This window comes from Cervus elaphus, chromosome 26 (assembly GCF_910594005.1).
Source record: "Cervus elaphus chromosome 26, mCerEla1.1, whole genome shotgun sequence".
NCBI classification, from domain to species: Eukaryota; Metazoa; Chordata; class Mammalia; order Artiodactyla; family Cervidae; genus Cervus; species Cervus elaphus.
In genome coordinates, this window is record NC_057840.1 from 22973399 (window position 1) to 22988786 (window position 15388).

The 15388-nt window shown below is 41.4% G+C and overlaps 1 protein-coding gene and 1 long non-coding RNA gene across 6 annotated transcripts in view; one reads left to right on the top strand and one right to left on the bottom strand.

Moving 5' to 3' along the window:
- ARFGEF3 (ARFGEF family member 3) overlaps positions 1-15388 on the top strand; it is a 177181-nt gene that overhangs the window by 146030 nt on the left and 15763 nt on the right. For all 5 annotated transcript variants that reach the window (XM_043888248.1, XM_043888249.1, XM_043888250.1 and 2 more), the window contains 8 exons: positions 756-859; positions 2568-2712; positions 5489-5617; positions 7608-7784; positions 9697-9811; positions 10464-10566; positions 10738-10869; positions 13162-13283. In XM_043888248.1, the coding sequence (XP_043744183.1) occupies positions 756-859; positions 2568-2712; positions 5489-5617; positions 7608-7784; positions 9697-9811; positions 10464-10566; positions 10738-10869; positions 13162-13283 (1027 nt within the window). The remainder of the gene's footprint in view (positions 1-755; positions 860-2567; positions 2713-5488; positions 5618-7607; positions 7785-9696; positions 9812-10463; positions 10567-10737; positions 10870-13161; positions 13284-15388) is intronic.
- Positions 5479-15388, bottom strand: part of LOC122684241 — a 66570-nt gene continuing 56660 nt past the window's right edge. The window contains exons 3-4 of the long non-coding RNA XR_006337959.1: positions 11333-11456; positions 5479-5589 (exon numbers count right to left, since the gene is read on the bottom strand). This is a non-coding gene — a long non-coding RNA (uncharacterized LOC122684241). The remainder of the gene's footprint in view (positions 5590-11332; positions 11457-15388) is intronic.

A 15388-nucleotide genomic window follows, 5' to 3' on the forward strand; every position in this document is an offset into this window, starting at 1 on the left:
TATGTAGTCGCCACCCCCAAGCTGCAGATGTTTCGAATCCTCCCAGTCTTCATTTATGGTCACGGTTTAGTGCTGAGCGCTGGCAGCAAACGAGGTCCTTCTCTAGACGGAGCAGGGCCTAGTGCTTCGTCCCAGCCCAGCACATGGCTGGTCTCCAGGATCATCCTCTGTCATCAAAGCTTCAGAAGTCAGAGCATCAGCAGCAGGCCCAGGAAGGTGAATTACAGTGACAGTGTGCCCAGGTACACACACACCCTCCAGCCACTGAAAGGACTGTGGCAGGATACGGAATTTGAAAAGACCCTGATGCTGGGAACAATTGAGGGCAGGAGGAGAAGGGGACGACAGAGGATGAGACGGTTGGATGGCATCACTGACTCAATGGACATGAGTTTGAGTAAGCTCTGGGAGTTGGTGATGGACAGGGAGGCCTGGCGTGCTGCAGTCCATGGGGTCACAAAGAGTTGGACACAACTGAGCGACTGAACTGAACTGACTAGTGAAAAGAGGAGTTACAGAAGAGAATAATTTCAGCAAGGTATGATGTGTACTATTTGACCCGCAGCCGTATTTAACGTGTACACGTGTGGGGGGAAATTTGACTGCAAGGGCTTTTCTCAGGGTTGTGTAATGTAGAGTACTTTTTCTTTTCTGTTTTAGTAGGCCTTTGGTGAGCAAATGCCGAGTGACTAAGTAGGTCTTCTGTTAGGAGGGGATGAACACTATTTGTTTCTGTCTCTCCCCGCTGCCCCCAGGGGAGGTGGACTGTAAGGAGATCGGAGACTGTGTCCCAGGGCCCGGAGCCGCGTCCCCAGACCTGTGCCTCCCCGCCCTGGACTACCTCCGGCGCTGTTCTCAGGTACCCAGACCCCCGAACCTTCCTCTGAAGATGCTCACAGAATATGCACAGGTGTCTTTGTGAAGCCCAGGAACAATACTTTCTGCTGTCTCTGAGGAGAGTGGGGCTTACATTTGGAGTATAAGTTTTGATCCCCACACCTTCTACAAAGGAGAGAAAGAAAGTCATGAGAATATACTAGAACACACAACTGGGTTTTGAGGTCTCTGAAATTTCTCATTTATACCCGATGAAAGGACTACCGTCATCTCTCTCTGTCAGGCTAAGACATCTTGGGAAATCTTCCTGATGAGACCGAAACCTGGACAGTAGGCTGCACACAGTGGAGAGAGACATAAAGAACGTAAGAGGCTGGTATGCAGTCAGGATCTAGTAAAGAGACCCAGTGAAACATCACTTGCCAGTGTGAACAGTGACCTCCCTTGTGCCAAGTCCAGTTCCTACCCGTGTCACACGCCAGCGGAACAATCCGATGCTCCTTCCGCAAAGCCCTTCCTCCTCAAGGCTTCAGCGACACCCTCTCTCCATAGCTCGTCTCTTGTCTCCTCAGGCGTGTCCCCCGGCCTCCTCTTGTCTGTCTGTAACCCCTCCCTTGGCGATGGGGTTGACAATAGTAAGCCCCAGGTCTTTAGAAAGGATGCCCTGCTCTGACTTCCTCCTCCATATGCTTCCATAAGGCCCGTGACCTGACCTCGCTCCCCTACGCCCTCAGCTCCTTCCCTCTCTCTCACTGTGCTCCGCCACGCTCCCTTTCTCGCCCTCAGACATTCCTGACTTGTTGGTGCTCGGGGCCATTGCTGTTCCCCCTGCCTGGAATTTTCTCTCCTCGGATCTCTGTATGGACAACGCTCCTTATCGTCCAATCTCATCTGAGACATCACCTCCTCAGAGAGACCAGGGCTTAAGTATCTACCTACTTCCTGCCTACATCCCCCACCCATCTGGTCAGCCTTTCTCAGAGCCCCCTGTCTAAATTTTTCCTATAACTTTTCTGTCAGAAATATTATTATTTGTGAAAGGAGTATGTCTGTAAGACACACACGGCTGGATCTCTGTCTGTCTCGCTCACAGCTGTTTCCCTAATTTCTAAAGTAGTCCAGGCACAATTGTAATTTGTGAAGTACAGGGTTTCTTGTGAGTTTGTCCCGGTGACAGCCGGGGAGTCAGGACGATAGCAGTGAGACAGGAGTGAAGAGCCCAGGGCAGCCATTAGCTCTGCTTCTCATGCCTTCATCTTGCCCACCCTCCCCTCAGATTCCTGCATCCTCAGGGGCCCCGTATTTCTTTGATGTTGTCGGGAGAAGGGGAGTAAGAGTCTGATAGCTCATTTGCCTACAGACTCTCTTCTGAGTGCTCCCCATAGAACAACTCACCCACAGGCAAAAATGCTTAACGTGTTTCATGATTCCCTTCATAGGTTTATAGGAGTCTATAAGACTCCTATGCCATTGAGATACTGAAAAGGTATCCACAGAATCTTCTTCTAGCTTTTTGTTACCATTGACTCTTATTTTATCTGCTTCACAGGATCAGTGTCTTGTGAGCTGCCTTATGCTTTCAAATCACAACCAAGTTTAAAACTGTCCTAGACTGGGAGCTTTTCTGCTTTTCTCTCCACCTTTTCTTACCTGTATATAGTTTTGTTGTGATTTAATAGAGTGCAGCTTTTTCCAGTATATAATTGCAGCTTGATATTTTTTTTATGTAGTTGTTGGCCAAAATCTACAAGATGCCCTTGAAGCCGATATTCCTTAGTGGGCGACTTGCTAGCTTGCCCCGAAGACTTCAGGAGCAGTCTGCAAGCAGTGAGGATGGAATTGAGTCGGTCTTATCTGACTTTGATGATGACACTGGTAAGTTAATTGACTGAGCTAAACTGGGTTCTTTGCTATATGTGTGTATTTCCAAAAGCTGAAGTCAAGAATTCAGTAGCTCACAGATCATAAATGACCATCCACTTACATTGTTATTATTTATAATTCTAACAGGACAAGCCTACCTAAAGTTTCCATGGACTGTTCAAAAACATTTCACAATCAAGGTCTCAAACCCATCCTTTTTAGATGGATATGTGTGTGTGTGTGTGTGTGTGTGTGTGTGTGTGTGTGTGTGTATTAGTTGCTCAGTCATATCTGACCCTTTGTAATCCCATGGACTGGAGCCCACCAGGCTCCTCTGTCCATGGGATTCTCCAGGCAAGAATACTGCAGTGGGATGCCATCCCCTTCTCCAGGGATCGAACCCAGGTCTCCTGCATTGCAGGCAGATTCTTTACTGTCTGAGCCATCAGGGAAGCCCCCCTTTTAGATGAATACCTCCATCTAAAACCAGTGTCGATTTACAGATTCCACTGAATAAAGTTTCTAACTCCAAATTCTCTTGAATTTAGCAAATTAGGTTGTGGTTGCATTTGGTGCATTGGTACTTAAAATGCCTGGTAATTGTCTTTAATACCTATAAACACAGTCATTATATAATTACTTCCTGTAGGACTATTTGGTTAGAGACTGAGGAAATGAAGCCATTACGGAAGAGAGAATCGGTTTGTGACTGGGTGAAGCTGAAGACTCATTAAAAGAATAAGTTTAAAGAATGTTTCAAATTGGTTCCTGTGTAGTTTCTTATGAATTCCAGTTCAAACTAGTAATGATAATTTTCAGATTGGTTCACTCATGTTCATTTTTGCTATCTTCTAATCCAGATTACTCTGTCCTGTTTCTAGACCTAAAAATGGAAATGATATCCTTCTAGGCATCTAATATCTGGGCATATCAAACCCTTGTAAAAGGACTTTTTGGGAAAGATTTTTTTTTTAATTTACTTTTTGTTTTTAATTCTTCTGTTTTATTTTTCCAGATACAAATTCATTTATGGGGATGTCCAGAAATTTTCCAGTTTTGCATAGGGATCATTAACAGTGAAACCTTACAATTTCAGACTAGTTGTTAGGAAAATTATAGAAACAAATAAATATCTAATGTAGAGAACAAGTAGATATTGGAAATTGGCTAGGTGTTGCCTGATAGAGGTTTCACTTCAATGATTAGGTAAGACTTTTTACTTAGCATCTTAAACCTCCAACCCAGAAAATTAAAAGCTTATGTCGCTTGTCTATAATACAGTCTTTAAAACAGTTGTAAACGGTTTGTACAAGGAACAGTGAGCATTCCCTTCCCATTTTTGCGAATTGCTAATCTTTTTTCTTCCTAGGCAGCCCACCCAAGAAAATAGATCAAGTTTAGCCAAGCACCAATCTAAGGTTTCCTACAGTATAAATTCATTAAGGGCTTTAAAATTATATATGTAACATATCAGAGAAAAGAATAAAAGCTTTAAGTTGGTGTTAAAAATTACTCCTTATCATTGGTATGTTTAGATATTCTTTCTCTTGTTTCTGAAGGCAAATAACTGCTTTTCCATTTTCCTATGGAAATTTCAAACACATATAAAACTAGACAGGATGGTATAAGGAACCTTCTTATACCCATCACCCAACCAATTTGCCAGTTTTCTTATATATATCAGTTAACTTTCATAATTCACGTGAGCTCTACATTACATGTTTGCTCCATCTCTTAAATCCCTCTCAATCTATAGATCTTCCTCTTCAAGTTTATTTGTTGAAGGAGTGAGGTTTTTGTCCTGTAGAGTTTTCCTCTTGGATTTTATTGGTTGCACCCCTCATAGTGATGTTTAACATGTTTTTCTGTCCTCTGCATATCCTATTAATTAGTTTGTCCACCCCTGCTTATATTTTGAGGTTCATGAGAATTTTTTATCACCTAGTTTTTTTATACTTATTGCCCATGACTTTGTTTCTGCCTCCTATTAACAGGGATATTCAAAATTAGGGAAGTAGTTTTTTTAGTGGGAATATTTAAAAACTGCGACTTCTCACAGTTTTCTTTTGCTGAACAATTAGAAGTATTAAAACAAAATGTAGAATGAGCTGTTTTGTATAGTCTACTTTAGATACTTTTGTACCTTGACAAACAAAATGTGGTGTATACATTCAGTGGAATACAATTCATCCATTAAAAAGTTATGAGATTATAGTGCATGCTACAACATGGGTGTGCCTTGGATACATTATCTTAAGTAAAATAAGCCAGACACAGGTTACCAGGGGCTGGAGTGAGGGGGAAAATGCAGAGTTACTGTTACCAGTTACTGAAGTAATGAAAAAGTTTTGGAAATTAATGGTAATGATGGTTGCAGTAATACCACTGAATTGCACATGTTAAAATGACAACTTTTGGTTTATACATATATCTATAATAAATTTTTAAAGGATTAAGGTGATGCAACTAAACAGATGCATCACTTGTATCATCAACTCCCAACAAATATAATTATTTCATTTAGCAGAATTTACATGCCACATCACCTTCTTCCTGAAGGGGAATAAGGAAGAAATGTGAACAGTATTTCTTTTCCTTTGACTTTGTCAGAGTAGGAAATCAATTTGTCCATATTCATAGGCACTGAAGGCTGCCTTACAAGGTGACGGCTTACATCCCTATAGCTTGGCAGTTTACAGAAGCCTTTTACAAACATTGTTCACTGTGATCTTGTGATGATTCTGTATTGTTCGACTGAATTTCACAGAGGTCTGCTTTTGGCTTCCAGGTCTGATAGAAGTCTGGATCATCCTCTTGGAGCAGCTCACAGCAGCTGTATCCAACTGTCCACGTCAGCACCAACCCCCTACTTTGGATTTGCTCTTTGAGCTGTTGAGAGATGTTACCAAAACACCTGGTAAGTATTTCTATGTCTGTCTTTTCGGGGCGTTTTTACATGTATAACTTTTTCCAGGAAGGTATTTCTGTGTCTATTTCACTGCTGTAACGCTAGACAGCATAACAGATGCTCAATACATATATTTTTAATGGCTGCAACACAGTGACTTTTAAGACATGTCTTCGTACTGTTTATGGGTTTGCCACCAGGCCGTTAATAAATAATAGGTGGCGGCCAGTTAGTTGAATGTGTTGAACCCCCACAATATTCAAGCCACAGCTCTGGTATCAGTGTTCCCTTGAAGCAGCTAACTTTGCTCTGTTCCATGGTTCCAGCCTTCCTCTTTGGCCGGGTCACACCTGCTCTTAGCCCCAGGGCGTCAGTAAGGCTCACCAGATACACCACTGATGTGAACCAGCCACTCAGATGTATATATAATATAAAGATAGCAATATCTTAATTGTATAAGGGGAATCGATGATTAGATTTAGGGAAAGACATCTAGTAGATTACCCTGATAGTACAGGGGAAAAGTGGCCCTTGGGAATTTATTTCTTGTAATGAGTTAGTTAGGGCTAGCATGCGCACTGAATCAGCCAAATTTTCCCAAGATCAAAGAAATCTTTTATAGAGATTTTAGTTTTCACCAATAGAACCACAAATGAAACCACCAGTTTAGTTCCATAGTAATAGGAGGAGCTTTGTATTCAACATAAATTGATGATGACCTGATAATTGATACTATTTTAAGATCCATAACAAAATTTATATCAGAATTGTTTTTAGGAAAATCATTATGAATACTCCTATGCATTAAAAAGTTAAAGATTTTCTATCTAAGAATAAGCAGATATTTTATAGAATGAATTATATGCCATTATTTTGAAATATATTTTATTGGCCAGTACCATTTTCTTCTAAGTGTGGCTGAAGTAGCCCAATAATTCTACTTCTAGAAATCTATTAAAGGAAATTAATAGTATTAAAGAAAAATCTATATATAATGAAAATTGCTGAAGCATCTTGAATACCAAAATAATTATGAACATAAATGGGTTAAGTAAATTATGATAAAAGCATGTAATATTCTATAAGCATTAAAATGCATATTTGTGAATAGTATTTAATGACATGAATAATTATGTATAAGGCACTATGTTAAAATATATATAGTGTGTAAGCACAATCTCAACTTTATGTGACACATTCATAAATACAGATACCCAAACATACGTACATTCAAAAAGTACTAGAAGGAAACGCATCAAAATATTATTTTCTTCTCCTTTGTATTCTCATGTGTTTTCTGTGTTTATGACAAAAAGCATACCTTGCTTTTGTAATCAGAATTTTAAAAATCTATCAACATTTCCACAAAGACTCTTATTATGGCTTTGTTCATAAAGCAAAATATAGAAACCTCTTAAATGTCCATTAGTAAGGGAAGGGATAAGTAAACTGATGCATATACAGTTTGAATAACTTGGAACAGAATGTAGTAACAAAAATGAAGAATATCTAAATTTGCTGACAAAGAATAATCTCTAACATATACTGTTAAGGGCAAAATAATCATACAAACCAAGGTTTACAATATCCCATTTATAAAAAGTAATAAAACTATATTCCTCTTTTCATATAAACATATGTACTTACAGTTTAAAGGGTACAAACCATATGCATGTGTGTATTGTATGTTTATGCCTGAGGACTAAGGAATTGATCAAGTGATGCTTTAGCTTCATCAGCATTACTTGAATTTGTAGTGAGTATATTTGTGTATTCCTTGTGTAATTAAAATCATGCAGAAACAAAAAAGAAAAATGTCACTGAAGACCATATATTCATTCCCCAGTCAGTGGTCAATTCCTTTTCCCTGATCCTTCTCAGACAATGGAGAGCTACTTCAAGAGAGAGATAGGCAGGACCAAGAGATGGCAGAGAGCTTCCCTTTTATTGCAGGAGAGGTGCTAAGCTCACAATTCTGACACTGGCTTTTCTTTTTCAGGACCAGGGTTTGGCATCTATGCAGTTGTTCACCTTCTCCTTCCTGTGATGTCTCTTTGGCTTCGCCGTAGCCATAAAGACCATTCTTACTGGGACGTGGCCTCGGCTAACTTCAAGCATGCCATCGGTTTGTCCTGTGAGCTGGTGGTGGAGCACATTCAGAGCTTTATCCACTCAGGTATCTGTGGTACCAGAGCAGCTCATACTGAGTCATTGTTTAGTAGACAGCTTTATTGTCTAACAGTGTCTAGTAAAGACCAGTGCGTGATTTTTGTCCTGGAAATTATTAAGATAGAATTACATGGTCATTGCCAGCCTTCTAACAGGAGCTTGTCAAAAAGAAGTGGTACCCATGTGTCCTCTAGAAAATTATCAAACAATTCTTAAAATGCATGTGTGAATAAAAGGTGGCACTAGCAGTAAAGAACCTGCCTACCTAACGCAGGAGACATGAGACACAGGTTTGACCCCTGGGTTGGGAAGATCCGCTGGAGGAGGGCATGGCAACCCACTCCAGTATTCTTGCCTGTCCTCCTCGGACAGAGGAGCCAAGCAGGCTACCGTCCATGGGGTGACAAAGAGTTGGACACAACTTAGCACGCACGCAAAAGATAAAACACCTAATAAGGTCTAGGATATCTATGCATTAGGAGAGGGAAGGCACGTTCAAGTACTGATATGTAAGAAATTTAAATATCTGTATAGCCTGGGGGTAAGGGAGGGATGTATCCCATTATGTGTTGCATCTGGGGAGGCCCGGTTTTAGGAAAGGCTCAAATTATGGGCAGGAAGTTACGTAACAGATAAGGAGTGAAGAGAGAGGTCTTAATATCAGTGGCGCTTTGGAAAAGATTTGGAAGTGTGGGGTGGAGAGGGAGTTAGAGGCAGGAGAAATATGTCAGCTGTCATGCCAATGGAATAATATTTGTGAAATACGGACTCTTGTTCGTGATTCTTGCCGTGGAAAGATCTGGAAATGTGGGAAAAGGAGAAATCTCGCTGCTAGCCCTAGAGGTTATAGGGGAAAGGTGTTGTACAGAAGTATAAAGGAAGAGGTAAGGTTAGAGCAACTCATGAGAACTTGACCCCAAGGGAGGGTCAGAAAGCAAAGGTAAGAAATGGGGTCTCTGCTAAGCACAAAACACAGCTGAGGAAGAGAAACACATGCAGCCACTAACCACATCGCTAGGGGGCAGTGTTTCTGTCCCGGTCAGGGCTTTGCCCAGATCAGGATCCTTGCAGATTCTACCGAGAATTGGTTGTGTTGCATTGCAAAGACTTTGTGGAAAACAGAATGTGATTTTGGAAGGTCTTATTTTCTTTATTCTGGGGACAGTATGCAGACTGAAGCCAAACTGAAAAGGTTCAAGAAGTGGTAGTTAATACAAGATGTTTTGTTTACTAAGAGCATTTAATTAAATATAGTAATAATTCAACTAGCAACAGTAAGGAATGTTCATTTTATCTTTCCCTTTAAGAATTAACATTTTTTACTACTTAGTATTCAATCTATATAATAGTATCGGAGAAGGCAATGGCAACCCACTCCAGTACTCTTGCCTGGAAAATCCCATGGACGGAGGAGCCTGGTAGGCTGCAGTCCATGGGGTCTCAAAGAGTCAGACAGGACTGAGTAACTTCACTTTCACTTTTCACTTGCATGCATTAGGAGAAGGAAATGGCAACCCACTCCAGTGTTCTTGCCTGGAGAATCCCAGGGATGGGGGAGCCTGGTGGGCTGCCATCTATGGGGTCACACAGAGTCAGACACGACTGAAGCAACTTAGCAGCAGCATATAATAATATATGTTCTATTCTGCTTAAGTAGATGAATTATATACATTGAAAAGTCAGCCTCATGCATTTCATCTTGATATACCTAGAAATGGATGGAACAAGCCAAAACTAGATAAAATCCAAGAAAATCTGTGTTGTAATGGGTGTTTTATTTTGGTTGTTATGGCCATTTTTCTCGTTGTTCTCTTTTCTTGATATTTCTATGTTGTTCATGCTCTGCCTTCCCTCTTTTGCCATTCGGCCCCTTCCTTTGCCCTCCCATTGAGCGCAGTCTCACTTTGATTTCCCTGTAGACATCAGATATGAGAGCATGATCAACACCATGCTGAAGGACCTCTTTGAGCTGCTGGTAGCATGTGTAGCCAAGCCCACGGAAACCATCTCCCGAGTGGGCTGCTCCTGTATCAGGTGAGAAAAAGGTTTCCTGACTCTCTACAGGTTTTATCATGACGTCCAGGGAAATTAAATTCTTTTGTGGTAGCAATCTACTTTTTATAAATAAAAATGACTATGCTACTAATTCTTCATTTCTTTCAATCAGCAAATATACATTGTGGAAGTCATTAAACAGGGTGCTCTACTGCCCAGAAAGTGATGTGACCAAGGTCCCTACCCTTAGGGAGCAGGGCAGGAGCTTTTTGTGGTAATAATACTTGGTCAGAGCTCCCTAGGTGAGTGAGCTTCTGATCGGTGGTGACTTTGTAAGCAGAGGAAAAGAATTACAAGTGACAAGGGGGGTTTATCTTGCTATATGTAGAGGAGTAGTGGAAAAATCGAGCTAGAATGGGAAAATCAGTATAGAATATACATATAGTCTTTGCACACAAACCTAAAGTTTAAACATTGGCCTGTTTGTAATGGGGGGTCCATTTTTATATCCAGTGGGTTAGGAAATAGTGTTAGGACAATGGCATACCAGATTGGCAGAGAGCCCAAAACACAATGACAAAAGATAGCAAGTCTTATAGGGAAACTGTAGACTTCATCTAGGTACTCGCTGGGCAGGGCCTACCTTTCGTGACAGTAAAATGTCTGAATGCAAGACTCGTCCTCCCGGCAGGTACGTCCTGGTGACAGCGGGCCCCGTGTTCACGGAGGAGATGTGGAGGCTGGCCTGCTGCGCCCTGCAGGATGCCTTCTCGGCCACGCTCAAGCCGGTGAAGGTAAGCGCTCAGAGGCGAGGGCAGGGTGCCTGCCTCCTAGGAGGCGGTCTCGCCGGGTGAGAACAAGGTAGCCACGTCAGTACCTCGTTCCCGACTCTGCGACCGTGTCGGATCCACGGCAGGGCCGGGAGCCGTGCGCACCCAGCAAACGACCGCTGTGTTGCTCCCTAGGACCTGCTGGGCTGCTTCCACAGCGGCACCGAGAGCTTCAGCGGGGAAGGCTGCCAGGTGAGGGTGGCCGCCCCGTCCTCCTCCCCGAGTGCTGAGGCCGAGTACTGGCGCATCCGAGCCATGGCTCAACAGGTAAGGCCGGGGGCTTTAGATCTCAGGGCCTCAGGAAGCTTGCGATATTGTTGGAGGGCCTTCCTGAAGGCTGTGCATCACCACACTGCCTCTCTTTCCCTTGGGGACATAAGCCTCCTGGCTCTGACCTCTGACCAGGGCTGATCTTTACTGGAAACAACTCGAAGCCAGTCAACAGCATTCAGGTCCCCTCACCATCTCTAGCTTGTTACATCCTCCAGCGTCCTGATCACATGGGATCCTTTTCCACCTGGACACTGCACTCCATATATAATTTGCTTGCCCTGCTTATAAATATTTACTGCAATAGTGTTGTTGATCCTCGACTGTGAGTGCTTAAGTTAGGATGGCAAACTTGTTTGTTTTTTCCTGTATCTCCCATAAAGAGCATAGAGCTTAACATTCAACTCAAATTTATTAAGCAACTTGTAAATGTGAACAACTCAGTAAAATTAAAATGTACCTGTCCATGCAGGAATCACCATGTACCAGTGACTTTTTCTTCCTGACACATGGCAGAACTCATAAATATTGGTTGTAAGCCAAGCCAGGAGCAGAGAACAGTCTGTATATTTTTCTTGGCAGTCCTAGAGCAGGGCAGATAGAAGGCACTTATTAAATGTTTGTTGGGTCAATGAGTCACAGAAGACCTTACAACAGCTTTATCATGGGCCACAGATATGCACTCAAAAATTAAAGTGACCTGTCAATCTGCCTCTAAGAAACCCTGCATGGGGCTTTCATCAGTTCTATTCATAATAGCAGAAGAACAAAAATGGACTAAATTCCAAACCACTATTGATTGGCTAAATTCTATCATGAATTAGTAACAGACATATTTGAATTGTGTTTTCCTATGCAGAAGATAATTTACATATACACGTGTTTAAAATATTAAGCAGTTTTTATAAATGTATATGCACTGGGAAAATGAAGTGAGTTGGGGTTTATCTTCAAAAGTTCCCTTTCTCTACAAAATCTATTTAACTTCTTAAGAGAATCTCCCCTCATCACACTGATAGTCAGGGCATCCTGGGTTATCCATCAGTGTGAAGAACTCAGTCATGTTCACATTGTCAGAGGCGAAGTCTCTTGTCTGAAAAGTCTCTCCTCAGAGCGTGGGACAAGAACCTCCCACCTTCAGCTTCTCTTTCATCTGCTGAGCACATCCCTCCCCTCAGCAGTGAGTCTGACCAGGAACCGTAAGGGAAGGGCCTCCAGAGGGGTGGCTTCTTCAAGTAGGAAACCATCCCGGCTGGCTAGATGAGGAATTTTCCTATGTGCCTCCAATGGTCTTTTCAACCACATCCTACCACATCACGAGAAAATGGAATCCTGTTCTGAAATAGACTATTAATGGAGAAGAACAGCTAGTGAATCTTTCACTTCCTAATATTTCTTTCTTCTTCAGTCATAAACCTTCCTCCCATATTCACTCTTCAAACCCAACATTCAATTAAACAAAATTTGGGGCTTCCCTCATAGCTCAGTTGGTAAAGAATCTGCCTGCAATGCAGGAGACCCAGGTTCAATTCCTGGGTCCAGAAGATTCCCTGGAGAAGGAAATGGCAACCCACTCTAGTATTCTTGCCTGGAAAATCCCATGGACAGAGGAGCCTGGCTGGCTACAGTCCATGGGGTCGCAAGAGTCGGACACGACTTAGCGACTAAACCACCACCAACAAAATTTGGAAAGAGAAAGTTCTTTAAAAACACTCATTTTCAAAGGTAAGTCATGAAAGTGGATTAAATAACATCAAATGAATTCATTTAGATCAGAATCCAAGCAGTGGTCACTATTTTCTAAGTCACTTCTCCCAGTGTCTAATAGAGTAACATGGCCACATCACTGTCCTGAAAGGAGAGGTCCCAATTAATTTCCCATTCCTGCATAGGATAGGTGTACCAAACAGACAGCTAAACCAGAAGATCTCTCGCAAACATAGCCCCTCTCTATTTACTCTTAAGTAATATTAAATGTCAGTCCTTGCTGTTTGGAATGTAATGGCTTGTCATGTGGTAGAAGCAGAATTGTTATTTACTATTAGTGCCAGCAGGTAACATTTATTGAATATTTACCCTTCTAGTTCTCTGCATGTGTTAACACACTTATTAATTCATTTAATTCAACAAACATACCAAGTAGGAAACCATCACTGACCTCATTTTAGAGGTGAGAAAATTAGTAGAAAGAGGACGCCTCTGCCCGAGGGTCATCCACCCAGCTGATCCCTGGTAGAGGCAGGTCAAGGATGGTGGCCCTCTGAATTGTACCTTTGTCTACCTGTGCAGGTATTTATGCTGGATACCCAGTGCTCACCAAAGACTCCAAACAACTTCGATCATGCTCAGTCCTGTCAGCTCATTATTGAACTGCCTCCTGATGAGAAGCCAAATGGACATGCCAAGAAAAGGTAAGCAGCTAAACTTCCACAGGGAGAGCATGTACAAACAGGAAAGTTCATTTATTCCCAGCTCTTATTCATTGTAATTCAGTCTTCAGCCGAGAATGCTGAAAACAACTGTGGAATCACTTAGCAAAGGTTTTCATACAAAACTGTTAATTTCCCACATTTCACATGTATTAGCTTGCTAGGACTGCCATAACAAAGTACTGGGTGGCTTAAACAATAGAAATTTAATTTCTCACAGTTCTGGAGGCTGGAAGTTCAAGATCAAGGTGTCGGCGGTGCTGGACTCTTTGGAGGCCTCCCTCCTTGACTTCTAGATGAATGCCTGCTCCCTGTGCCTTCCTGTGGTCTCTCCTCTGTATCTATGTCCAGATTTCCTCTTTCTATAAGGACGCCAGTCGTTTGGATTAGGGTCCATCCTAATGCCCTCAGTTTAACTTAATTGCTTCTTTAAAGATCCTTTTTCCAGGTACATATTCTGTGATGTTAGGACTTCTATGAATTTGAAAAGGATACAACTCAGTGTATCTATAGCATCATACATATTATAATCCTTTTTTTCCCCCTGCTTTTTGTGGCTGGTTTTTTTTTTTTTTTTAATAATCCTTTTTGAAAAAGTAATTTGAGGCCTGATCCATACTATTTCAATGAGAAATATTTCTCATGAGCAGTACAGTTGTCAGGATAGAGAAAGATCTGTGTGTGCCACAAGAAACTTGCCTTTTTAAATACTGTCATCCTGCCTAAAAACCATTGTTCCTAGAGTTCAGGATGAAGCCAGTGACAAAGTTTCCATTTTTAAACTTCTGTGCATGAGGAAACATTCAGGAAGACTGCAGAGCAGGAAACCCAAAATCAAAGCCAGGTCTAGCCAAGTGCAGTACCTGTGTCCTTTCCCATTTTACAGAAAGAGTGTGATTTTTTCAGAAGTTACAGCAGTTAATTCAGCAGTTTGATTAAACACCTAATTTGGGTAAAATTTTCTAGGTACTGATTTTTTAGGCAAGTATGTATGGTACATACAAAAGACTATGTAGAAGGTTCGTAAGTTATAGACCATGAATAAAAAGTGAGATAACTAATGAACCTGCCACTGAACTTCAGACGTAGAAGTTTACCAATGTCCCATGTGCTTCGCCCAGTTCTACGCCTGCTTCCCTCCACTGCAGGTCACTGTTCAACGTACCGAGGCTGTGTACTCCTTTCCACATCTTTAGGCTCTGATCTACTTTTAAATTTTACTTCTTTCTTTATATTTCCTAGCCCCTCAGCCAATTATTCCTGCTAATATAATTTTTGAAGTAAAAGTAGGAGAAAAAGGAGGGAAAGGAATAAGCTGAATTCACATTATAAATAAAACATAGAAAAAAACAGGATCACCTAATATTACTGCGTTATTGGTTTAAAGGCTTTAACAGGTTAAGATTTAATAGACAATCACCCCCTCAATGAAATTTCAGCAAAACAGGAAAAGCGTATTAACTTCTTCAGTAGAGACCACTATGCCTGAAAACATTCTCTAAAATTCTTTGAATATTTTGCATTGTTGGACTGGACTCACTCACAGGGGCAATTCTTAGCATAGAAGGTAGTAAACAATGAGTTAGATGTAAGAAAAGTTTGTGTATCTGATGGTTAAGTGCCTCCTAAGAGGTCCACATCGAAATCACCCATGGGAGGGAAAAAAAATAGATGAACTAAAACCAGATTGTAACATTTAAGAGAAATTTGGATTTCATTTTTAAGTCATTTTGACATTGACAACCCCATGACATTTAAATAAGCCCCAAGATCTTAATTTGAGCTTTATGATGTACTTTTAACTGTGAATCTGTTTATCTCTGCTACTGACATTAGCATGTTTTAAGTCAGCCACTTGTTAAGCAGTTCACTCCAGATTACCCTGTCTCAAGGTTCCTGTCATAAAGGGTGTGCTGGAGAAAAATTACCTGTTGATTTTTGTTTGCTCCAGATCTGTCTTGTCTCCTGTTAGCATAGATGATGATGAAGACTTGCAGATCTATAAAGAGTTATTTCACTGTTTCAATACTTTTCTGAAAGTTTGATCTCTTCAGTATTACTGCTTCTTCCCCATTGCTTTCTTATTG